Here is a 24,588-nt window from a genome sequence, read left to right on the forward strand (position 1 = left end):
TCCTGACTGCTCCGCTCAGGGGAACTCGCACTTTTCCTGTTTGCCTGAGTGCAAAGAGCGACAGCCCCACTCGCCTCTCTTCCCCAGCCCGCCCGCCTCCCAGCTCTGGGCGTTGGGAAGTTCACCCAGATGTCTAATCCAGATCCTGCCTGCTGTCTTCTAGCCTCGCCTTTCCTGTTCTGTCCTCAAGACAGAGCATTGCCCTCACCTCCTCCCCAGGACTAGCCTCAGCCATTCCCTTCCCGCACATCTCTGTACGGCCTTGGGCAACACCCCAGGGCCTCAGTTTCCCCTCATGAGAGGAGGGAGATGAGTTGGGTAGAAGGAAGACCCCAGAGGACACGAATTCCAATCCTGATTCTGCCTCTGCTGGCTGTGTGACCTTGGACAGAACACTCGATTCTCTGTGCCTAGGTTTTCCCATCTGCAAAATGGAGCCAGTGCTGACCCATGTGGGGAAGGGGTGAAGGTTGTGGTTACCTGTGAACCACACTCAGCGTCTGGCACGGTGGGGGGTGTTCAACATTCCACAGAGCTTCTCGGGACCCTAGGCCTGCTGGGGTGCAGGGACAGTCACAACAGTGACATCCCCGTCCATCAGGGTGAAAGCTGGAATGGAGAGTGAAGGAGAGGGCAGGAGCCCCAGCAAGCTTGCTGGGAAGGTGGGCATTATGGGAAGGAGGGGATGTGGGCCGGGGACGTGGGAAGAAAGGCCATCCCGGCCGGAGGGCACAGCTGAAGCGGAGGCTGGGCAGGGACAGGCGGCGATGTGGAGCGTGATAGGGAGCTCTGGGGACCGGTGGCTTGCCCGCAGGGCAGGGGGCTTTGTGTGGAGGTGGGTGGAGATGGGCTGTAGTTGAGGAGCCAGAGGATCAGGAAGGACTCCGAAGGCCACACCAAGGAGCAAACCTCTGTCTGCCAGGGCCACAGCCCCCTGCGAGCTCTGGCCACCAGATAGCAGCTGGGTGGACAGCCTGGGCAGCCCTGGGGGTGGGCAGTGGGGGAGATCCTGGGTTTGCTAAAGCCCTCGAGCAGAGTGTGGGCAAGGGCAGCCTTCACGCAGAGAAGGAGGGAGCCGGGCTTGGCCGGCACAGCTGCTCCCCCGTACCCATTCTAGAGAGGAAAACCGAGGCTCAGAGCTGTGGAAGCACCCGCCCAAAGCCCTTTCCTGTCTCCCAGGCTCTCGGCCAGCAGCTGCCCTCGAGAACAGGCTGCCGCTGAGGAGCCAGAGTCCCTAAAGGTCAAGGCCAGGCACGAGCCACCTCTGTTCCCAGGGCCCAGCCCAGCACCCAGCCTCCGGCACCACCGAACCAAGGGAATGAGCGAGAAAGAAATGAATGAATGGGTGGTAATGTCCCCACATCCTGCGGCGGAGCCCATGTGACTCGCTCCTGTTGGGTGACTCTGCCTTCCTGGAGTACAACGGGCAGGCAGGTCTGGAGAGGGAGCATCCCTGGTGAAGGTGGGGAGACAGGAAGCTTCGTGGCCAGCTAAGAGCAGTGTGGCCAGAGCCCAGGGGTCTGGGGTGTCACCCCGATGGTGATGAGCCACCGTGGTGGAGGGTGGGGGCTGCCTGTGGATGCTCCTGAAATCGCAGCCTCAGAGGCGGAGCCTCGGGCTGGGGGTCAGGTGGGCCCCCAGGCGGGCTGGGCGGTGTGGGCTCGACGCCTCGGGCAGGGCCCCTCGGAGGATGTGCCGGGCGGCCCTGGGAGGCCGGGGCTGGGGTTGAACCGTGGCCAAGAAGTAAGTACAGTCTGGGCACCGGGGCCGGGGCATTCTCGAAGCTCCTTCCTCATTCCTGGCCCTGTGGGAGTAGCCGGACCCCGGCGTTCCGAGGCAGCCGCCACCGCGGATTTGCTTACCGTCTCGCAGGGAACCGGGGCCTCCTGCCAAACTAGCCAGCCCGGGGCCCGGGGCCCCATGGGCCCCCCCAACCACTGAGTGCTGGCCTGGGCCCCCTCCAGTGTCTCAGATGAGGACACTGAGGCCATATATCGAGTAGGGCCACCCTAGAAGCTGTCCACGCCCGAGTAGGAAGGAATGGGCTTGGGCTGTAAGTCCAGGGTTTTTTGCGTCGGCCTCCCAGTCTCCACGTCCTTCTCGGAGAGCCCACCTGGTGGCCTCTCCACTGGGATCCGGGTCCAGGGCCAGGCTCCGTGGGTGCCCTGGCGGGCACAGCGTGGAAGGGGCTTGTTTGATCAGCGGTTCCGCCCGATGCCAGGCTGCTGGGACAGCGGGCGGCGGCCAAACCGGCCCCGCCGCATGCCTTCCGGCCCTCGGCAGGAATGCCATTCACCCCTCCGGTGCTCGCACGGTTACCGCAGTGTTGAGGCCCGGTGGCACCCGGGCCTCTAGGGAGAAGCAGCAGAGCCTGGTGGCCAGCCAGGGGCTGCCGGGGGCCTCGGGCCATCTGCCCACGACTGGAGAGGGCGAGGAGCACCCCACGGGGGGCACCTGAACCAAACCCCACCAGACACAACTGACGCATCCATAGGGGTCCTGAGGCCGGCCGGGGTCAGAAGAAGAAAGGACACACAGGGGGAGACACATGGGGCCAGGGCCTCCTGGCTGTGGGTCCTCCACTCCTAAGCGCCCACCCCCCCGCCCCCGGTGTTCTCCTAAGAACAGCCCCCACCCAGATCCATGCGTTGGCTCTGGCACCAGACCCATGGCCTCCTGACCTCACATCCTGAGCCCAGACTGTCCAGAGAGGCCTTGGGTCTATGTCCGGCCACCACCAGTGGCCCTTGCTGGGTGTGGTGGCCCCAAAGGTGCCCGGAGGCCGGCGCGACTCATGGCCTCGCTTGGGACCTGGGCAAAGGTGTGAGAATGGAGACACGCGGGCATCGTGCCAGCCCAGCCTGCAGAAAGGGGTAAGGAATCAGAAGGGTGGGGGCACCTGAGGGCCAAGGGGCTTAAGGCTCAGGGCCGGTCCTCAATGGACAGCACACGCATCCCCACCCCCCGGGGACAAGAGCTGCAGGGGCGTCGCACGGGCTCCACGCACACTCACTTCTGATTCCAGCTTTATTGGAGCTGGGCGCTCCCCTCCAGGGAAGGCAAGACACAGCCCGTCAGAAACCCAGCAGCTCTCCCGAAGTGGGAGGCGCTACGGGGACAACGCAGTGCCCAGACCGCCACCGCCCCACGCGGGCCGCGCCGACCCCCATTCACCCAAGGGAAGGGTCGCTGCTGACAGTTAAGGAGGGCGGGGTCTCAGCGGAGGTGCCTGGACAGTGCGCGTGACTCAATGGCATCAGGAGGCCCCAAGAGTCTGTTTCAAGCAGGAGGAGGAGCCTGGCTCCGGGGAATGCTTGAGGCTGTCCCCTCCCTCCAGTACCCAGTGTAGGTCACAATAATTTAAAAGACATGATAGACACTTTAACGCTATATAACAATATAAGTTAACCAGGTTCCTTGGCAGAAGGTGCTGGGCCTGTGGACTCAGTGGTGTCCTGGGACCCGGGGAGGCGGGGCGGGGGAGGGGGTGCTGCGCAGGTCGGGGGCATTCACGGCAGCCAGGAAGTGCCCAGAACAGCAGCTGATGGCGTGTCCTGGCACCATCAGGGGCACAACAGGGTGGACGCCAGGGCCCAGACAGTGTCACTCACCCCTGGCTAATGTCTCGCCCACTTGGCCGGGCAGCTGCCTGAGGACACATTTCCACAGGTTTCTACAAGTAAATACCCTCTATTTGGGTGGGGGAGGGCACAGGAGCAGTGGTGGGCACACCGGGAGCCAGCTGCACACCCTCTTGCTGGCAGGTTCACCTCCTCTGGGCTTCAGACTCCCCAGGGGAGGGTGGGAATGTTCGCAGAGGATGCATCGCCCCAAGTCCCAGGGTTTGGGCCCCTCCCCACCCTGCCCGTGGTTTAGAACTGAGCGGGACCCTTCTCGTCCTCCTCTCCCAGGTTTCAGGGAGAGTTGAACTTTAAGAGGAGGGTGTGCATGGGGGGGACCCTGGGGGAGGTGTCTGGAGGGCAGCAGGTGGGGAGCTCTGGCCAAGTGTCCTCGTGGGTCCAAGTTTTCTCAGCATTGGGATCAGGGCCAAAGGAGTAGGACTGGGCACGGGGCCACTAGAGAAATCCCAGCAGGCACCTCTGAGGGTGCAGGTCCCAGCGTGGCTGGCAGCAGGGGATGAGGGGAGCAGCCAGATTTCACAAAACATGGGGTCAGTCTCATGCCAACCTGGATATCCCCAGAGTAGGTCTTCCAGGGCCAGGAGCCCTGGCCTGGGGGGTCAGGATGCCCGAGCCAAGGCAGGAGCCTCCACTCACGGCCTCGGGGCCTCTGGCTAATTCTTGAGCCATTCTGGGCCTCAGTGTCCGCATCTGCCAAAGGCAGCACCCCCCCCCCCCGCCCCGAACCACCCCCACCCCACCAGCCCGCCACCCGCACACTGCTGTCCTAGGGTTTCAGCCGGCTCCAGGGGGGCAGGGGGCTCTGTAAACTGGGTGCCAGGCTGGAGGGGGGACCGGGAGGGTGACAGCATCGGGGAGGAAACACAGCACTCCTGGAACCTGACATAGGTGACACTTTGATTTGTTGGATGTGATTTTTTAAAAAGAAGGATCCCTGCCGGTGGCTCCCCTCAGAGGCCCCCTGGGGGCAGGGCCAGGAGGGAGCTGGGCACGGAGATGCTCCCTGGGGTCTAGAGAGGCGGGGACAGGGAGCAGAGGGCCACAAGGGAATGCGCTAACACGGAGTACAGAGTTAGGACTGGCTATGCCTTAGTGCTAAGAATCCTTTTCTGATACTAAGAAAACATAAATAAAATGTGTCAGCATCTGCCCAGACCACCCGGGGGTGGGAAGCTCTGTGGCTGATGCGGCCAGAGAAAAAGTCCCGCGGGGAGGGGGCGGGGGTGGTCAGCCGGCATGGCACATCCATGTCCGTGCCACAAGGTGGGGGAGGGGGACACTCCGAGTCTTGTCGTCACTTCGCTTTCCAGGACGTGTGTCCTTGGGGTTCAATTCCCCAGAGAAAAGAACAAGAATTCGCTGGGCGCCCCACCGGGGACACCGGTGCCATCGGCCTTGCCCTCTGGGCATCGCTCGACCCCCGGAAGTGACGAGAAAGGCGGGAAGGAGCCCCTGAGGGCAGCGAGGGGGCGCCGGGGGGAGCAGCCCTCCCGCGCCCTGAGCTCCCCGCCGCCCCCCACCCCGCAGCCAGCAGGGCAGGGGGGGCGGGGGCGCGCGCGTGCCGGCGGCGGGGGCGCGCGCGCGCTCACTTGCAGGTGAAGACCTCGGTGCGCTCGCTGCAGGTGTTGCACTTGACAAAGCAGCACCAGTGGAACTTGCAGTTGCACTGCCACACCTTGGTGTACTGGTGGGTGTTGTAGCCACGGCCGCAGCACATGGTGTCGCAGCCGTCCGCGCCCGGCGACGTGCGGTTGCACAGGCGGCCCTGAGTGCCCACGCTGCCCGTGGCCGCGTCCTCCTCGCAGTAGTTGGGCGACTTCTCGATGTACACCAGGTCCGTCTCCATGGGCTTCTGGTAGCTGCGCAGCTGCTTGATCCGCAGGAAGGTGGGCTGCCGCAGGCGGCTGGCCCGCACCACCTCCACCTGCACCGCGGCGTTGTACTTCTCCTTGAGCAGGTGGCCCACCTCGCGGAACTTGGGCAGCGTGGTCCAGCACGTCTTGGTGGTGCACGAGCCCGACACGCCGTGGCACTTGCACTCCAGCTTCATGCGCTCCTCCAGGACCTGCGGGCGACAGGGCGGGGCTCAGCGTGGGCGTGGCCGGGCCCGGGCGCCCCGCCCCCAGCCCTGCGGCACCTGCGGGCGACCGGGCGGGGCTTGATGCGGGCGTGGCCGGGAGCCCCGCCCCCAGCCCTCCGGGACCTGCGGGCGACCGGGCGGGGCTCGGTGCGGGCGTGGCCGGGAGCCCCGCCCCCAGCCCTCCCGGACCTGCGAGCGACTGGGCGGGGCCTGGTGCGGGCGTGGCCGGGAGCCCCGCCCCCAGCCCTCCCGGACCTGCGGGCGACCAGGCCGGGGCCAGTGTGCTCACCCGCAGGGCCTGGGCGTCCCCGCTCCCACTTGCCCCCGAACTCCAGGGCTCCCCCACTTCCTGCTGTACGACCACACCTAAGTGCCTCCCCTTCCTGAGCCTCCGTCTCCTCGTCCGTTTAATGGGGCTGCTGACCGTAGGTCCCTACTGCAGAGGACCTTATGAGGGTCCAGTGAGAGTGTCCAGAACGTGGCAGAACACGGCGGATGTTTATCAAACGTGGTTCACTAAATCCTCACAACCCTTCAGGTCAACGCGGCGCGGAGGAGGAAGCCGAGGCTCAGCCGCGCGGCTTGCAGCGTGCAGGTCACAGGGCAGCAATGTGGCGAAGCTGGTATCGCACCCAGCCCGGCGGTGATCCAGGCCAAGCAACAGTAGGTGCTTATTAATTGCAGATCCCCACCCTTCCATCTCTCCACTCCCTGCCCTCATGCCTGGGGTAGGGCCTGGCACGTAGTTGGTGCTTAATAAATGGCTGGCTGTTCAATGAAAGCCTGGTGCTCGCACCCAGCTCTGCGCGTGTTTGCTGAAGGGCGGCGGGGGTGGATGAGCAGGAGGTGAGTGCACGGGTCAGCGAGGCCCAGGCGTGCCATCTGCTGGGAAGCCGGCCCCCGGCCGGTGTTGTTCTTTCTCCCCAGCTCCCCGAGGGCCCACAATGGGTGCAGGGTGTGTTTTCCTTGGGCCTCCCTCCGTGGTCCCGGAAGGCCGGTTCCCAGAGCCAGCCCTGACCCCAGGTACTCATTTACCTGGATCGAAAGGACCCTGCCAGCCGGCCTGATTAAAGATGGGGAATCATTAGCTGCCGCCCCACCGTTGCAGAAGGGCCATTTGTCAGCTGTCCGGGCTCTGGTGGCCTCACTTCAGCAGCCCAGCCCTGAAGGAAGTTGGCCACTCTCTGCTTCCTGGGCCGGAACCCCAGCCCTGGCCCAGACAGACCAAGGGACCCATAGCGAATGAATGAATGAATGAATGAATGAATGAATGAAAGAAACATCCCACAGGGCCAGCTACCATCCCAATCACTTTCCCCACCCTGGCTACCTGGGGCTCTGGTCCTCGGCAAGGACCTGGGGGCTCCCAGCCCGGTGTGGGAGGGAAGAGGAAGCCGACACAAACGGGCGCTCTGAGAACCTACCCCTGCCATGGTAAGAGGGCTTCCTGGAGGAGGGGTGCCTGCATGGGGTGTGGATGCAGGAGAGGGGAAGGTCTTCCTGGAACGGGCAGCGCAAGGTCTGCAGAGGAAAAGCTCAGCCCACGTGACGTGAGCATCACGTGGGTGCCGGGTGGGCCCTGAGGCTGGTGTCTAGGACCTGGGGGTGGGTGGGATTCCCTCCTGTGGATGATGTCCGGGGGCTGGAGGCCCCGGAGGCTGGGAGGAGGAGGGGGCTAGGGGGAGGGGGAGGCTGATGTCCTACCAGGGGAGGGCTGAGTGGGGGAGGGCCCCAGCACCCGGGGGGGAAGGAATATTCAGAACTGGAATTGCGGGACAAGGGGTGTCTGGGTTGAGGGCACGAACCGGAAGTCAGCTCTGGGGGTCTAGGTGAAGGGCGGGTTGCCCCCCACCAAGGGAACGCATATCTGGACCTCCTGCCTGCCTCCTACCCTTCTCTCCACACTTCTGTTCATCCTGGCCAGACCTCTCTTTCCCCCTCACCCTTACCCCATGCTCACTTTTGCATCAATCCTCCCCCACTAACCTGCCCCTCTCTTGCCCTGGCCACACCGCCCTGCCACGTATGCCCCTCGGCCTAAGAGTGGCCAGATGGATGCCTCTCTCAGGGTCCCCAGCCTGGGGGGCAGTGCCCCCTACCCCGGGCTGCTGGCCCAGGAGATGCCTCCTGAGGCCGTGATGGCCTGAGACCTGGCAGGGGTATCCAGGCCAGCTGGTCCAGCCTCATTGCTGCGGCCTGCGGGACGGCTGCCCCCTCCCTCCCCCTGCCCCCCGCCCATCTCTCCGTCCTCTTCAAGGCCAGGCAGCCCAGCCTCCACCGCCTGCCCTCCTGCCCACCCGCCCAGGCGCGTTCGGACCCTGCACGGCCAGGCCGGTGACGGTGGGCAGAAGGAGACGCATCCTCGCTTGGCTGGGTCCCCGGGGCCTGAGCCTCTCCTGGGAAGTGATCACAGGATTCAAGAATGTGCCGTTTCCGTCTCCAGTGGCCTCAAGATAAGAGTGACAGCGATGGTGGCGCCAGTCCTGCTGCCCCAGGAGACCACCTGGGAGGGTGCGGGGTGACCTGGCCTCGCCCAGACGAGCGGGGCCTCGGTTTCCCCGGACCCAGGCCGTGTGGCGGGGGGGGGGGGGGGGCCTCCAGGAAAAGGCCAAGCTGGTGTTCTTTCTGCAATAAGGGTGCGGCCTGTGCTCCGGGAACAGCTGTGGCCAGGTTGTGGGTGGGGGGGGTCCCGGCATCCTAGCTTCACACTCCACTCCGGCAACAGCCGCGGGCAGGCAGCTCTGAGCCTGGGGCCACAGAGGGACGTGACACATTTGTTTCTGGGCCCTCACTGGTGGCCTGACCCTCCGTGGGCCTGCGAGGCCCCAGGGGACGAGGCCCACATCTGCTTCGCCCTCTGACCTGGGCGTAGGCATCAGGTGAAGCTGTCTGCTCAGTGCCCGGGCCGTGAAGGACAGGGGTGGCCACATGGTCCGGCCAGCCTGGGGGCCTGGCGTGGCCGGCAGCTTCCCAGCCGGGGACTTCGCAGAAGTCACCCCTCCCTGGAGCTGGGTTTTCACCCAGACGATGGGAAGGACGTGCCCCCTGGGGCAGGACCGGCATCGATCCTAGATGAGGTCGGGTAGGGGCTGCGCCCAGCCCCTGGGGCTGGTCCTGCCCCACCTCCCGGTGCCATCACTGACTTCAGACCTCCGTCACCCACGAGAGGAGTCCAAAGCCACCCTGATAACAGTGCCCAGGACTGGCCCACTGAGGATGTGGTGAACTGAATAGTGTCTCCCCGAAATTTACGTCCACTCAGAACCTCAATATGTGACCTATTTCCTTATTTGGAAAATAGGTCTTTCCAGGTGTAATTAAGGCTCGAGATGAGGCCATCCTGGACCAGGGTGGGCCCTAACTCCGAGGACACATGTCCTTGTAAGGGACAGAAGGGAAAAAACAGACCCAGAGGTTGGGGACCACGTGCAGAGGGGGGCAGCCAGGATAATGAGGCCACAAGCCGAGGAGCGCCTGGGGCCGCAGGGAGAGGCAGGCGGGTTCCTACTCCAGAGCCATCACGGGGAACGGGGGCCCTGTCTAGAACTAGGAGAATAAATCTCTGTCGCTCTGAGCCACTCAGGCCGTGGGACTTCGTGTGGTTCCGGGGCCCTGAGCAAGTGGGAGGGGGCGGGGTGGCCTGGACAAACTAGGGTGGGGACCAGGGCACCCCAGCACTGGGGCGGGGGGGGAGGACCTGTGAAGATCCAGACCCAGTTGTTGTGGAAACCTCAAAAGCTACAGCTCCCCCTCACTGCCACCCCCAAGCTCCGTGCTAGCGGGAGCAGGACGATCCCCGCCCCCCAGGGTCACGGCCTTTGCCAAAGGCTCAGACCACACGTGTGCTCCCCAGCTCAGGGTCGGGGGCTGTTGGAAGGGCAGTGGGGGAGGGGCACAAGGTTCGCTGTGTCCGCTGCGCAGACGAGCAGACCGAGGCTCCGAGGAAGACTCACACGCAGTCAGGGGCACCAGAATCCTGGCAGCTGAGCCCTGTGGAGCCCTTTCCTGTGACCGCCCTGCCCTGATGGGCCCTCCCCTCCTGCTCCTCATCTCAGTTTACGGCTTCACGGTTCAAGACCCCACGCGCTGACCTGCCTCCACCCAGGCCCCCTGGCCCTCAGGCTGCTGGGATCACTGTCTCGGGGACCTGTCCCACGGCACCTGTCGCCCAGAGGCCAGAATCCGGCCTGGCCCTCGTGGCCCTGCACAAGGGGCCCGTCCCACACGCCGCCACCCTAAGCTGGCCCAGAGGCCTCACTGCCCCGCAGCTGTGACCGGAATCCCACCCCCACGTCCCGGCCTTGGTTGTGCTGGTCCCTGGGCCTGGAGTGCCCATCCCTGCATCTCTGCTGCTTATTCGGACGCTTCTCCACCAAGCACTAACCAGGGCCCAGGCCTCCGGGGACGCCAGTATCTCTGTTGCCCACCTGGGGCCTCACTGTCCTCGTGCGGAAAAGGGGGATGGTGAGACCTTCCTCCCAGGGCTGTTGGAAAGCCCTTCCTCGGGACCTAAGAGGAACCTCCTCCTCCAGGGAGCCCTCCCCGTGCCTCCAGGTAAACGAACCTTGCCTGCCTCTGCCTGCCATGGCACAGGTGGGGATGTGTCCGTGCCTGAAGAATGGAGCCTCTGCGCCGTGTGTGAGCTCCTTGGAGGCAAAGACTGTGTCCCTCTGTCCTTCATTCGTCCACCCGTGCCCTCATTGGACGCCAAGCTAATAACCACGTCTACAAGATCAAGTCAGTCCCTGGGCCTGGCATTCAAGGCCTGCTCCGGGCAGCCGGCCCCTGCTCCCAGGGCCACCTCCCTCTGCCTGTGCTCTTTTCTGGCCTGCTGGGACAGCGCCTCCTCCGGAGAGCTTCTGCTGCCGCCCCCCTCCCGCCCCCGCCCCATCTCCAAGCTCTCACTGCTCCTGGATCTGTCCTCTGCACCCCTGAGTGGACCCACTTGGCACCACGGGGGCTCCCATGACCACGGCCACTCTTACTCCTTGTCTCCCGTGCCCAGCCTAGCTACCGCCAGGCACAAAGAAGGGGCAGGGAATGTTCGTCGAGTGAGTGAGCGAGCAGCTGGTGGCCTTAGCTGTGGTCCCCGTGGCAGAGGGCGGGCAAGTCTGTCCCCGTGCCTGCAGAGACCCGCAGGCCCTGGCGCCCCGGGTGCAGCCCCTGGGGCCGGGGAACCAGACCTGGAGAGGCGTTCCGCTCGGCTGGCGCTCTATCTCGGGCCATCTTGCCGCCATGGTGGCCGCTCCTCCCGGCCCAGTATCTGGGGCCCTCATCTCCCTGAGGCGGGGCCGGGCTCACCCTGACTTCTGCCCCAGTGTGGCCCTGCCTGAACGTCCTCCATGATTGCCCCACACCGCTGTACCCGCCCCCTGTGTGAAGCTGGCTGCTCCTCAAGACCTCCCAACTTGCAGTCTCCACCCTTCCTCAGGCTGCTCTCTCAGGGCAATCTGAGCCAAAGGCCACCTCCTCCGGGAAGCGTTCCTGGTGTGCTGGTACGACCCCTCTGGGACCCGGGCGGGGACATGGGACTGTGGCCCCCACGCTGGGCCCTGGTCCCGGCCCTGCCATCCCCCAGCTGCCGGCCATGCGCACATCACTTCCTGACTCCCAGCCTCAGTCTTCCTACCTCCGAAATGGGAACAGTAAGGCCTCTGGGAGGGTCAGAGGGGCCGACCAGGCCCAGCGCCACCCACCACACACCTTTGGGGTTCAGATCCCCAAGGACCCCCTCCACCCCACCCCAGGAGAGGCTCAGGGCCGGCGGTGGGGGCGGGGAGCCCTGGTGAGGCGGCAGCCACCCCGCCCGCCCCGCCCCCTCCCCGGACGCGCCCGCCCTACCTTCCTGCCGGCCTCGTTGTTGTGCAGGTTCATGAGGCGCCGCGCGTTTTTCTTGATCTCACGGGCGTCCACGAAGCGCCGGGAGAAGTCGATGCCGTAGCGCACGTCGGCGGAGCAGCCGCCCCACTTCCAGCCCTCCGCCTGGTTGTAGTAGCCCTGCTTCTCTCGGTCGCACCCGCAGTTGCTCAGGTTCCCCTGGCTGCAGGCGGCCGTGACCGCGTGGGCCACCCCGGCCGCGGTGATGGCGTAGGTGAAGGCGGCCTCCCGGCTCCCTGCGGGGGTGGGGGGATGGGGTGCGTGCGGTGAGGACCCGCGCGCGTGTCTCCGGCCGCCCTGCGCCGGGCCACCCTGGCCTCTGCGCTCGCCCTCTCTGAGTTCCGGGCTCAGCAAAGTGGGGCAGGCGGAACCCCTCTAGCAGGGCTGTGGCGAGGACAGTGGCAGGCACGTGGCCGCGGCCCTGCCACCGGCACTCGAGACCACTGTCACCTCCTTTCCCTGTCCCAAGGGCCCCAACCCCGGGCGAGAGCAGGGCTGGGCTCTGCGAGGGGGCACTGGGGACTGGGCCCCGCCCCCTCCACTCGGCCAGCCTCCCAGCACCCACCCACCACCCTATTCCAGGCTCTTGGCTGCCGCCTCCGTGTCTCTGACCGCCCCCTGTCCCCCCATCACCAGGCCCCGGCTTCCTGGGGCTCTCCTCTCTCTCAACACCCCTGCCTGGCTCAGATGCTCCCCTGAACTGCGCAGACTTTGGGTGCCCGTCCTCCTTGCCTCCCCCACCCCCAGCCACCAGCCAGGGGGCCCACCGTGCACCCTCACTGGGTCTCCTCTGCTGGAGCAGGAAAGGCCCTCAGTCCGAGCCCAGCTGGCTTCCCCATCCCCCTTTTTTTGTCCCCTGCCCAAAACAACGTCTCTTTCCTTCCGGAAAGAGCTGCTCCTGTGCTCCTGGGGTTTCCTGGTCTTTCCAGGGGAATGTCCTTGCCCTCCTTGTCCAAAGCCTCATGATTTTCCACGACCGGTTCCAATGCCTCTTCTTCCAGGTAGCCTTTCCAGACTGCCAGCCAGAAGGGGGCCTGGGCTACCTGCCGCCCCCAGTCACGGATCTGACTCTCACTGCACCTGATGCTGTCTGCCCAGTTAGCCCTGTAGCTGAGCCGTCCTGGCTCCACGGGGGCCCACAGCCCCCTGGATGGAAGGGTCCAGAGCCTATTCATCTTTCTTTTCCACAGGCTCCGGCTGGGCCCTGGGCATCCCGCCATCCTGGCCCGGCCTCTCCTGCCCCTGAGCCCCGAGGCTCTCTGCAGGCCACGGCCCGGTCTGTGAGGTCCTCAGCAGCTGGCACTGTGGGCCTGGAGCTCGGTGACGCCCCTGTAGTTGCACAGAGCCTGTGCCTGTGATCGGAAAGGCCCCTCAGAGTGCCTGACCGCTGTCCCTGCGAGTGGGGGCTAGAGTGATGGCCCCAGAGGGTCGAAGGTCAAGTCCTTTCCGTGAACATCCACTAAGCACCACCCTGCATGCCAGCTGTGTGATCGGCCTTGAATGTGTGCTCTGGGGTCCCCTCCTCACCTACAGCCTGCTGGGGGGAAGCTCGCCTCGGTGGGCTTCCTGTTCCCTGGGGGTCCTCCCATCTGGGCTGAGGACCTGTTGGTCTTAGAGACCCAGTGCCGAGGAAGCTTTGGTCGACCTCTGCCACCAAGGAGGAGGCACAGCTTCCTGAAAACGTCCATCCTCTGAGAAGAGCTAAGGGAGGGTGGCGTTGGGCAAGACCGAGGTCTGCAAAGGACACAGGGCCGCCTCTGCCTTCCCGTCCAGCCCCTGCTCCTCTCCGGGACCTTCCTGCCCACACCGCTCCCCCCACCACGCCTGCCACCACCTGGGACCTGCCAACCGGCGGCATAGGGCACTGTCCCCAGCACCACTCCCGTGGGAAGCATCTGTCAGCACAGTTGCCCTTTGAGGGGCACCGAGGAGCCCCCAGCCCTGCAGCGTCGAGGCGGGCCGGCTGGGGGCTCCCAGGCAGACGCAGGGTCAAGGGAGAATATGGGGCTCTCCCTCCCCAGCTCTAAATCAGGCCGAGGCTACCCGAAGGGAAGGGTGTCGGGTGCGAAGTGGTTACCAGACTCCCTGCTATTGGTGCTGGTGTTGCCCAAGCCCAGCGGGCCTGCCGACGAGGTCACGCGCACGGGCACACAGGTGCATTCCGAGGGGGAGGGTGCACAAAAGCATTTCGGGGGCTCCGGGAGGGGAGGTGACCGTAGAGCTTTGTAAGAAAGGGCACAGCGGGGGGGGGGGGTCACGGAACCTCAGAGGACGTCCCCACCTGCCTCTGTGAGGGGTGGAGTCAAGGAAGGCTTCCTGGAGGAGGGGACACCTTAAGTAAGGTGTGTGTTGTGTGTGGATATGAGTGGATGTGTGCACGTGGGTGTGTGCGCTCCTGGCGGTGGACACAGCAGAGGCAAAGGTCCAAGGTGCAAAACAGTTTGCTGAGGGCGCCTGGGTGACTCAGTCAGTTGAGGTCTGACTCTTGATTTCGGCTCAGGCCATGATCTCTCAATCGTGAGACCAAGCCTCCTGTCAGGCTCCAATCTGAGCATGCAGTCTGCCTAGAATTCTCTCTCTCTCCTTCTGCCCCTCCCCTACCAAAAATAGATGAATAAACATTAAAAAAAAAAAAAAAAAAGGCGGGGGGGTGGAAACCTGGGCGGCTCAGTCGGTTAAGCATCAGCTTCGGCTCAGGTCGTGATCTCATGGTTTGTGAGTTGGAGCCCCGAGTGCTGCTGGGATGGAACCTGTTTGGGATTCTCTCTCTCCCTCTCTCTCTGCCCCTCTCCTGCTCTCTCTCTCTCTCCAAATAAACAAATAAAAACTTAAAAAAAGAAGAAGAAATCGTTTGCTGATCTGATGCTAGAAGTGTGAGCTCAAGAGTAAGGAGAAAAGAGGCCGTCGAGACCCCGGGGAGCCAGGTGAGGGCGGCCAGAGACACCCCACGAAGTGGATGGTGCTCTCTGCCCTGGTTCCGGGGCCGCTGCTGTGGATTTGGGCCTCAGAGCCTGCTCTGGCTACAGGAACCGTTCAGCAACGCGGGTCAGCGGAGCCAGGCCTCCTTCATCCCCGCCGTCACCCGCCAGCTCCCGCCGCATGCCAAACACCCTCACCCCCACGTATGTCCTCCCTGAGCTCCCAGACAGTCGTGCGAGGCAGGCTCGTCACGGGCCCATCCCACGGGTGAGCAGACCGAGGCACAGAGAGGCTGTTGAACTAGGGCTTGGTGGCCGGAGCAGGGTCTGAACGCAGGCAGTAGCATCAAAGCCCCGAGGGGCAGAGGGAGGGACGCGGGGCCTGGGGCTCAGCCTGGTCTCTTTGCCGCTGAGGGACTTCGGGCGGAAGAGGCACACGCAGCCCAGCCCCCGGGGCGAGGCGTTTGGACCCTCCGTGGCCCTTGGGACTCAGCGAGTGGCCGGCAGGTGAACGCGGGGCGGGAGCTGGCCTCGCACAGGGCCCATCGAGAGCGAGGCGCCCGGGAGGTGGGGGTGAAAGGACTTTTCAGTCGCACCAAGAGGCCTGTGGATGGAGTCCCCAGTCCCACAGCCAGGCCCTGCCCGAGCCAGGATGGCGTGGCGCTCCCCGCCGAGGCCCCGGAACCTGCCACCCGGCCCTCCCCTACCCAGAATGCGACACGTCCTGCTGTCCTGCTGTCCCCAAGCGGGCAAGCAGGCATGGAGGCCAGGCCCGTGCACCTGGAGGACATTTCTCGAAAGCCTCCCCTCTGTCCTTTGTGCCAGCTCCTGGCGTCACCTGCTTTAGGCCCCGCGCAGACTCTCGGTTACTCATCGGTTACTCACAGGGCGGCCACTCCCGCTAATTCCTTTTTTATTTGGTTCTAATGGGCCAAACCCTGTCTCGCCATGAAGGCAAGGGGAGGCGATCGGGGGCGGGGAGGGGGGGCAGGCGAGGGGTAGTTTGGGGAGAATCGCAGAGGGTGACATTGGGTCTTGGATCGGGGGGGCTTTGTGGCACCCGTGTTCTGCACGCACACACCTCGTGTCATTCCCACGCGGCCCCACGGGGGTGGGGGCATCACCGCGCTATTCTGCAGGCCCGGATGGGGGGCAGCCCCCTCCCGAGGTCGCTCCCGGGGCCATCCCGCGAGCCCCAGGGGCACGGCCTGCAATCCTCCTTCAGGGTGAGAACAGATGGGTGACAAGCCCCTCAAACCTGTGGGCCCAGCTCAGCTACCACTGGTGGCTCCCCAGACCTGTGAGATGACCTCGAGACCCCGGGGCCGGACCCCACCCATTCCCGCCTAGCGCACAGCCCCTGATGCAGGGCCCGCTGTTTCCTGGCCAGTCCGTTCCTGGGGCCTGGAAGGTCAAGGCAAGAACCGTTAGCCCCGTAGGGCCCACGGTTTCAGCAAAGCAGGACACGGAGAGTGGAACAGGCAGGAGGGCACTGGACCTGAAGCCATATCTGCTGTGTGGCTCCAGGCCAGTCACAAACCCTCTCTGAGCCTGTGTCCCCATTTACCAAGTGGGGCTTACAGTTCTCACCCGCTCCACGCCCCGGCTCTGAGAGCAAATAGGACAAACGGCCATTGCCCTCATGTCACCAAATGGTGAGCAGGACTCAGGCGGCGGGGGTTGAGCAGGGAAAGCTTCCTCCCTGGGGCCGACCCAGCCGGGCCTGCCCAGCTGCTCCCTCCACGCATATTCTGGATGAATCCACAATCTCCGGAGCAGCATAGCCTCCAGAAACCGCTGCTACATGGGCAAACTGAGGCACCGGGCCCCTCGGGGACTACGCACCTCTATGCCTTTCCTATAGGTTGTTCAAGGTCAAGCCCTCCCTGACGCTGCTGGGTGCCAGGCTCAGAGAGAGCAGAAGCAGCCTCCTGCCTGCCCCGTGCCCTCACGGTGCCAGCCAGACCACCAGGCCCAGGGCCTAGCAGACTTAGTCCATCCCGTCAATCCTCGCCCTGACCCAGAGGAGGACACTGGACACCAGGCAGATCTTTGCGAGCTGCTCCTGGAGGGGACGGATGTCCCCTCCTGAGCAAACCGGGAAGGCGGGCAGAACAGAGCTACCCCCACCCTCCAGGGGAGAGCAGGGCTAAACCCATCCTCCATATGCCCCGTGCGTTCCCCTCGCTGTCCCCTCAAAGCTACTTGCCACCTCCTGGCGTCCCCAGGGCCCTGGCATACTATTTTTTGAAGACCACGATTGAGCTCATAATGACCTGATTGACTGCAGGCCGGGGGAAGCAGGTAGGAAATGCACTTGGCTCCTTCTGAGAAGGGAAGCCGAGACTCTGGGACCTCAGAGCTGAGGCCCCTCCAGCGCTATCCTTCTGTCCCCAGCAAGGAACCTGAGGCCCAGACAGGGTGCTGCCCCGTGTCACCCAGCAGCTCAGGGAGTGGAGCCCGTACTGGAGGTTCTGAAGTGACTGAGGTGAGGCCAAAAGTCTGGGGCCACACACAGCCCCAGAGGGGAGGCTCAGAGTCTGGCACTTGGAGTCCAAGTCTGGACCCTAAGATTGGCCAGTTGGGGGGCCTTGGACCAGCCAAGGAGACCAGTCCCTGTCTCCATTTCCTCGCCTGCAAAATGAAGATAATTGCTCCAAAACGGCCAAGTGGCTGAGCCAGAGGCGTGCCCCACGTGGAATCTCCGTGTGCGTGTGCGCACACGCGTGTGGCCGTGGGCCTACACCCAGGCTTACACGTGAATGCGGTTCCCGTGGGTGTGAGCGAGCGTGTGCACCTGTGCACGTCCCGTGCTCGTGGCCAACACGGTTCAGACCACCTTGCCTGTCGGCCCACCTGTCCTTGGCCTTCATAAAACAATATGGCGTTTTCTACGACACAAGAGTAAAACAGGCAAATAGCCCAAGTCACAACGGGCGAAGGATCCCAAGAGACACTTCTCCAAAGACGATATAAAACCAGCCAACAACACGCAAAAAGATGCTCCACATCGTCAGCCGTCACGGAAATGCAGGTCAAAACTGCAAAAATGCAGCGAGGTACCAGGCCCCCCCCCCCCGCCCCCCGCCAGGATGGCGAAAATAAAGACAGACTAACAGATGTCAGCGAGGATGCGGACACATCGACCCTCACGCGCTGCCGCGGGGAGCGAAGAACACGGCAGCCCCTGTGGACAGCCGTCTGCCGGCTCCTCAAAAGCGGAGGGGGGGGCTGGGCGGCTGTCGGTGGAGCGCCCCACTCTCCGTCTCACGGTTCGTGGGATCCAACCTCGCATCGGGCTCTGCTCTGGCAGCACGGAGCTTGCGTGGGATTCTCTCCCCCTCTCTCTGCCGCTCCCCTGCGTGCCTTCCCCCCCCCGCCCCCCTCCCTCTCTCAAAATAAATAAATAAACTTTAAAAAAGATGAAGGTTAATCATAGAATTACTACAGAACCAGAAATTCCCCTGCAGGGTACCAAGAGAAATGAACACGTGCGTCCACGCAGCAGCTTTTTCGTAAACACGGCAGGGTTATTTATGACAGCCCCGGAGCGGGAGTGACCCCAACGTCCAGCGGCGACGAATGGATGGACGAGAGGTGGTCCAGCCACGTGACGGAATAGTCCTCAGCCACGAAAAGACTCAAACCCCGACAACACGGAGGAGCCTTGACAACACGTACTGAGTGAAAGACGCCAGCCACAAAAGGCCACATATTTATTGCATGATCCCGGGGATATGAAATGGCCAGCATAGGTCAGTCCATGGGGACAGGAAGCAGATGAGTGTTGGTCAAAGGCCGGGGGTTTGGAGGGTGATCGCTGAGGGGTGCAGGGCTTCCTTTTGGGGTGCTAAAAATGTTCTACGATTGGTGGTGGTGATTTGTGCACAACTCCACGTTCAGACTAGAAACCACGGAATGGGACCCTTACGTGGATGAACTGTGGGCTCTGTGAATTCTACCTCAACAGGCTGTCGTAAAAACATACAGCACTAGATGGGTTTTAGCGGACTGCATACAACCTGTCCTCTGCTTTAACACTCTCAGGATGCTGGGCTCAGAGGAGGCAGGTGACTGGCCCGAGGTCACACAGCAGGCCAGCTACAGAGCTGGGATCTCACTCGGGACCCCACAGTCACGCTCAGACTACTCCCCATCTGCCAGGCAGCGGCGTGCTCTGTCCTGCCTCGCGTCCTGCCGACAGTGCCTGGGACCCGGGCTGGCCAACGTCAGCCCTTGCTTTCTCTGTCACCATCCGGCACCCTCAACACCGACCACAGCCTGCCCTCCTGGCCACACCCCCAGAGCCCTGGAGGCGAGGCCTTCAGCCCCCACCCATCCCCCGGCCCAAGGCCAAGTGCACAGCCGGGGGGCCGACAATCTGGGAGGGGGTTCCCTGAGAGTATGGGCAGGAGCCCAGGGTCAGAACCATGGAGGGTCAGCAGGACAGGTGACTGGGGGGTGACCGGGGAGGGCGTGGCAAGAGACGTGAGCCACACACACACAACAGGGAACAGTGTGCAGGTGAAGGACACTGCAATGCTAAGTCCCCGAGAAGGGAACGAGGAGAGCATGAGTGGTCCAACCCCACAGAGAGTGTGAAACATGAGGTTTCACTGCGTCGACCTGGGGAGCCCTTGGGGAGGGGGCTGGACTTTACGAAGAGGAGGAGCCCCCAGAGGGTGACCCTACGAACGACCTTTTAAAAGGCCCCTCTGGCTGACTGTGGACAGCACGGTGGGAGCAGGGCACAAGGGGCTGGGTAAGAAACACTGGTGGCCTGCCAGGTGGAGGAGGTGACGATGGCCGGGCTTGGGACACAGTCTAAGGGTAGAACCAACAGGTCTAGCAGGTGGACTGTTTAGGGAAAGATGAGTCCCGAAGTCTCCCGATGTGGGGCCCGGGCATCTGGGGGGCTGTTACCAAGAGAGTGGTGGAAAGGATCAGGTTTGGGGGAAATCAAGGCACTGCCTTTGGCCACAGGCAGTTTGGGGTTCCCCGGGGCACAGCAGAAGGGAGGCAGGGGACGCTGGGCACTCAGGCCCTGCCTGGGAGTCCCCCGGCCCTGCTGATCGCCATCACGGGGGCCAACCCAGACGGGACCGGGGTCCTGGGTGACCGTCCCCGGTCCTCCGTTCTCCTAGCCTCAGTTTCCCCATGTAACACGAAAGTGAGGCCAGTGCCGTGGGTTCTAAACCTCAGAACAGGGCTGCTGGGGCTGAGGTGGGGAAAGGACGTGGGATGGACTGGTCCCCAAGTCCTCCAGACCTGAGGCCTGGCCAGTGGGACGCTGCCAACTGGTGAGGGCATCTGAGTTCCCACTCCCACCCCAACCTGCCCGCAGCCCCTCATAAGCCTAGAAGTAGGGTGAAAGTATTGGCCCCCCCACACCCAATTTATGGGTGGAGAGATTGAGGCCCGGGAGGCGAGAAGACACCCTAAGGCAAACTGGGAGCTCCCGGCGTCACTCAGGCAAGCAGGTGCAGTGCCCATGTCCAGGTTTTAGGGAGCATAGGAACTGGGGGGCAGGGGGGGAAGCCCAGGGACCAGGGTGGGGCTGGTGAGCCTCCCTGGTCCTTTGGCCCCAGACCGTGCTCAGCCACCGGCCCTGAGCTTCTAACTCCCTGCCTGAGGTGTATCCCGACCCGGCTGGGGGGCGGGGAGGTGGTTCCTACAAGAAGCAGGGACAGCGGGTGTCAGGCGAGCCCAGAGATGCCTCCAAGCCCAGCGAGGTCCCGAGCCCTATTTGTGCACTTGAAGAACGGGAAGCCCAGGACCCTGGCGCACCAGCCTCCCCTCCCCCGGCCCGGCCTGGGGTTTCCGTAGGGGCCCGGCCTGGACCCCCCGGGCGGGATCCGGGCTCTGCCCCGTGACGGCCAGGCAGGTGCCTGTTTCTGTGTTCAGGGGAGGTGAGGAGGCCTCCACCTTGCAGGGTCCAGGCAGCGGGAGTGAGTGAGTGCCACGGAGGGAGCGCTCAGAGCAGCTGGGACGCAGGAAGGGCCCAACGCACGTGGGCCGCTTTTATGATTCATGTCAGGATGGGCCTAGACCCCGGGCCTGGCACGGCTGCGTGGGTGGGTGCAGCCTGTGTTGAAGCCGTGGGCGGGCACGCGTCCTCTGTGTGTGTGTTTCTGTTGCCCTCTCTCTGTCCCTCTTTCTGTATGTCTGTCTCTCTTTCTCCGTTCCTCTCTCTCTCTCTCCTCCTCTGTCCCCATCTGTCCCTCTGTCTCCTTCTGGCCCCGCCCCGGCCCCCACCCCAGCTCACCTGTGGCTAAGTCAGTGTCTCCGCACTAAGCTCTTCTCTGCCGTTGTCATAAACAGAGCACTGGAAAACGTCCTGCCAGGTCCGAACACGCCGGGCCTTTGTTCTGACCCAGTGAGGCCCTCGCACGCCACGCAGCAGCCCTGCGGTGGGTCATGCTCCAGCTGGGCAGGGGGTCGCCAGGCCCAGAGTGGGCAGAGCCTGGCTTAGGGCCAGCGTGAGCCCGAGCCCCGGGATCCGTGTCCCAAGCTGGGATGGCCTTCCAGGAGCTTCTACCCCCCCCACTCAGAGCTCTGGGGACGCTGGGACGGCCTCTCCTGCAGCCCTGGCTTCTGGTAGCCCCTCTTGTTAGGGAGGTCAGCCTCAGACAGACTGCCCTCGAAAGTTCCTTCGTCCTGGCTTACGGCAAATCGACAATGGCTTATGCGTGGGGACACGGTGGAATGAGAGCCCCTGCCCCTCTGGGCTATGCTACGGCCCCCTGGCAACTGGACTCCTGCTGGGGCACAGTGCCGGACTGCTGAATCCCATCTCTAGGCCTGGGGCGCCCGGGTGGCTCAGTCAGTTAAGCATCCTGCCTGACTTCAGCTCAGGTCACGATCTCTGGGTCTGTGAGTTCGAGCCCCGCGTCGGGCTCTGTGCTGCCAGCTCAGAGCCTGGAGCCTGCTTCGGATTCTGTGTCTCCCTCTCTCTCTCTCGCTCTGCCCCTCCCCTGCTCGCACTCTGTCTCTTTCAAAATTAAATAAACATCAAAAAAATTTTTTCTAATTAATAAATCTCTAGGCCTTAGCGGTGTGTGACCTTGGGTGAGACATTAGCCTCCTGGGAGCCCCAGTGTCCCCGTCTATGGTGCACGGACAGGAGAACAGAAGTGATCCTCCTCGGCAGCAGGAAGCTTGGAGACCTGCTGAGGTCCGGCCAGGCCATGCCCCTCGGAGGCCAAGGGTGAAGGCCCCCCCACCCTGTTATCTGTGTCCTGCCTCGGTGGGCCAGAGCCCTGGATTCCCTGTCCACAAGACCCTTGGGCAGAACCCCAGTGTGAGCACTGAGGAAGTAGAGGGCTTTCCTGCCCCCCGTTCTGAAGAGAGACCCCCAAGTCTTGGCAGAGGCCTGACCCCAGCCTCAGCCCCTGGAACGGGCGGGTAAACAGACCCAGAGAGCGCGAGTCCGTGCCCCAGGTTGCACCACGGGACCCGAGAAGCAGCCGGGGCACGAGTTTCCAGGAGCGGGGCTGGTGGCCTTCACTGTGCCTCCCGGCGCCCCGCCCCAGAAGTGGCATACAGCAGGCACTCAATGCATGCAGGCTCAACACCAGGAGCTGCCAACCTCACACTCCTGCACCACCCTAGGAAGCAGGTGACGAGTGACCTTCTGCCGTCGGACCGCCACCACCTCCAGGCTCCCCAACTCCCGAGATGAAGGACACTCTCCTGGGAGGAGACGGTCAGATCTGGGTTCACCTGTCCGGGCCTGCCCCGCTGACCCCGGGGACTGTCGTGCCGCTGACAGGCGTGCAGTTGAGAGCAGGGCCGCCCAGCAGAAATCCCCCGGAAGCCCCACAGGTCACTTAAGAAGAGTGAGAATAACGGGGTGGGCTTCGTTTTAGTGACTGAGTTTATTTAGCCAGTATATCCAAGGATCACCACTGTATCATGTGATCATTGCAGAGAGTATTAAAGAGGCAGTTTACTTGCTTTTTCTTTTGAAGTCTCCAAAATCTGTCGTGTATCTCACACGTATGGCACATCGCGGTTGGCACGCACCCTATTTCCAGGGCTCCCGGCCAGCGGCGGCCCGGGAGCCCTCGTCCCTCCTGGGAACCAATGTCACGTCTCCCCCTGGGCCTGGTCAGCAGCACCCCAGGCAAGGGGGGGGGGGGCCTGGAGGTCAGCCTCTTCTCCAAGGATCCTGCCGGTGGCTGATTTGGAAGCCTAGAGACCCTCGTCTGTCAGAGGTAAGTCACTTCGCCCCCTCGGACTGTCCAGGAGCCGACGGCCTTTGCTGAGTCCCTACCGCAAAGCAAGCTGCCAGCCCCAGGCAGCACGTGAGCCAGGATTAGGGGCGGCCCCTATGCCTGGTCATGTCTGAGGCACGATTCAGTGTTCCATGGCAGCTGGGGGGGGGGGCGGGGGGCGGGGGCTGGAGTGCACACAGCCGCGGCCACCATGCCCTGTGCCCGCGGGTCCCAAGCGGCTCCGGGCTCAGGCTGGGGGTGGGGCAGTGGCTGGAGGGAGCCAGGGTTCGAGGGAAGTCCCTCTCCTGCTCAGAGACTTCCGTGCCTTCTGTGGGTTCACTGCGCCCCACCCAGCCTGTCCCCTCCTTTAGCCTCAGGTCTCCCCACCCTCTGGTTCACCCTCCCGGCGTCCCTGGGAAATACCATCCCCTTTGTGGCCTCTGTGCCTTGGCACTGGCTGTTCCCTTCCCCGTGCTCACCCCAGGCCAGTCTGGGTCACTCTGATTCTCTCCTGGGTCTCCGCTTACCGTCACCCTGTCAGGCGAGCCCTCGTCAACAGTCCCGACTCGACTACGGTGCTTGCCTGTGAGAGAGGCCCTGCCTTGCTCGGGGTCACCAGGAGCCCAAGTTTCTAACAAGCATCCCCGGAATACAAGGCTCCCCCCACAACTCTCGCGTGGTGTCTCCTACCCCATCCGCACCACCCCCCAAGCTCATTGCCAGTTAACAGAAGAGGCCAGGCCACAAGCATCGCTTGATCACTGAGGAAATAGGCCTGGGGTGGGCTTGGGCTGCCAGAGGGTGGAGGCCCCCAGACATGAGGTGACACCACGTGTGGGTCCTGACTCCCTGAAGGGAGCAGAGCAACAGAGGCACCTGGAGGGTCCCAGGGTGAAACCAGGGCAGCGGCATCGTAAGAAAGACCTATCTAGTAGCGAGTAGTGAGCTCCTCGTCCCTGGAGGTATACAAGCAACGGCACCAGGTGCTGGAGAAGGGATGGGACCTTGGCACAGGGGTTCATTTGCCTATTAAGGGGTTTCCCTTCAGCTCTCAAGATTTAGGCATGGCCCAAGGTCACAGGCAAGGCCTGAAGGGGGCCGTCCCACCCACCCAGGCCATTCCCCCTCTTGGAGCCAATCATTAATTGGCACCGCTTGAGTGGCTGCTCCCACGAGTGCCCCCGGCTGCCTGCCAACTCATGGCCCGTCTCCCATCTCGTGCCCGGGGCAGCCGCATGCCTCTGACATGGGCTGGCCTTGCCACCCGGCCCCGCTTGCTGCTCGTGACTCCCGGCAGCCGAGCCCTCCTGGCTGAAAAGGGAGCTGGGCCTTCGCAAGGCGCAGCCTGGAGCCGGGGAGGGCCGAGGGCGAGAGGCCTCAGCCCCGCTGGTAGGAAGCCCACCCCTCCCACCCCTGGGGCAGAGCGAAGGGAGAGCCTGAGGCAGGCGCTGAGCGGGGGCCCAGGGCTGACAGGCTCTGAGGACAAAGCCCCAGGACGTGAGCGTGGCCGGGCTGTGGACAGGAAAAGCCAGGGAGGGGTGAGAGGGCATTCTCCAGGGGAACCAGATGCCAGCAGAGCAGAGGGGAAGGGCCTTCCAGGGCTACGGGCAGTGGGGGCAAAGTCCCAGAGGAGGAAAGGGTTGGCACGCTCTGGGAAGAGGAGGAAGGGAGCCAGGCTGAAGCTCTGGTTTCTAGAAGGGATGCGGGGAGGTGAGGGTGATGTAAGACAGGGGCCACTCAGACTCCAAGCTAAGGAGTTAATTTTATCCTGGGCCAATAGGGAGCTACTGCAGGTTTTGGAGGAAGGGAGTGACATGGGCTGGAGGGGAGGCAGGAGGAGGCACTGACGGTTGCCA

The 24,588-nt window shown here is 63.7% G+C and overlaps 1 protein-coding gene across 5 annotated transcripts in view; it reads right to left on the reverse strand.

Annotated features, from left to right (window-relative positions):
• Positions 1-3,009: 3,009 nt before the first annotated feature.
• Positions 3,010-24,588, reverse strand: part of WNT7B (Wnt family member 7B) — a 48,701-nt gene continuing 27,122 nt past the window's right edge. For all 5 annotated transcript variants that reach the window (XM_045463941.1, XM_045463943.1, XM_045463945.1 and 2 more), the window contains exons 3-4: positions 11,563-11,834; positions 3,010-5,706 (exon numbers count right to left, since the gene is read on the reverse strand). In XM_045463941.1, the coding sequence (XP_045319897.1) occupies positions 5,227-5,706; positions 11,563-11,834 (752 nt within the window). In that variant the 3' untranslated portion in view covers positions 3,010-5,226. The remainder of the gene's footprint in view (positions 5,707-11,562; positions 11,835-24,588) is intronic.

Source organism: Leopardus geoffroyi, chromosome B4 (assembly GCF_018350155.1).
Source record: "Leopardus geoffroyi isolate Oge1 chromosome B4, O.geoffroyi_Oge1_pat1.0, whole genome shotgun sequence".
NCBI lineage: Eukaryota > Metazoa > Chordata > Mammalia > Carnivora > Felidae > Leopardus > Leopardus geoffroyi.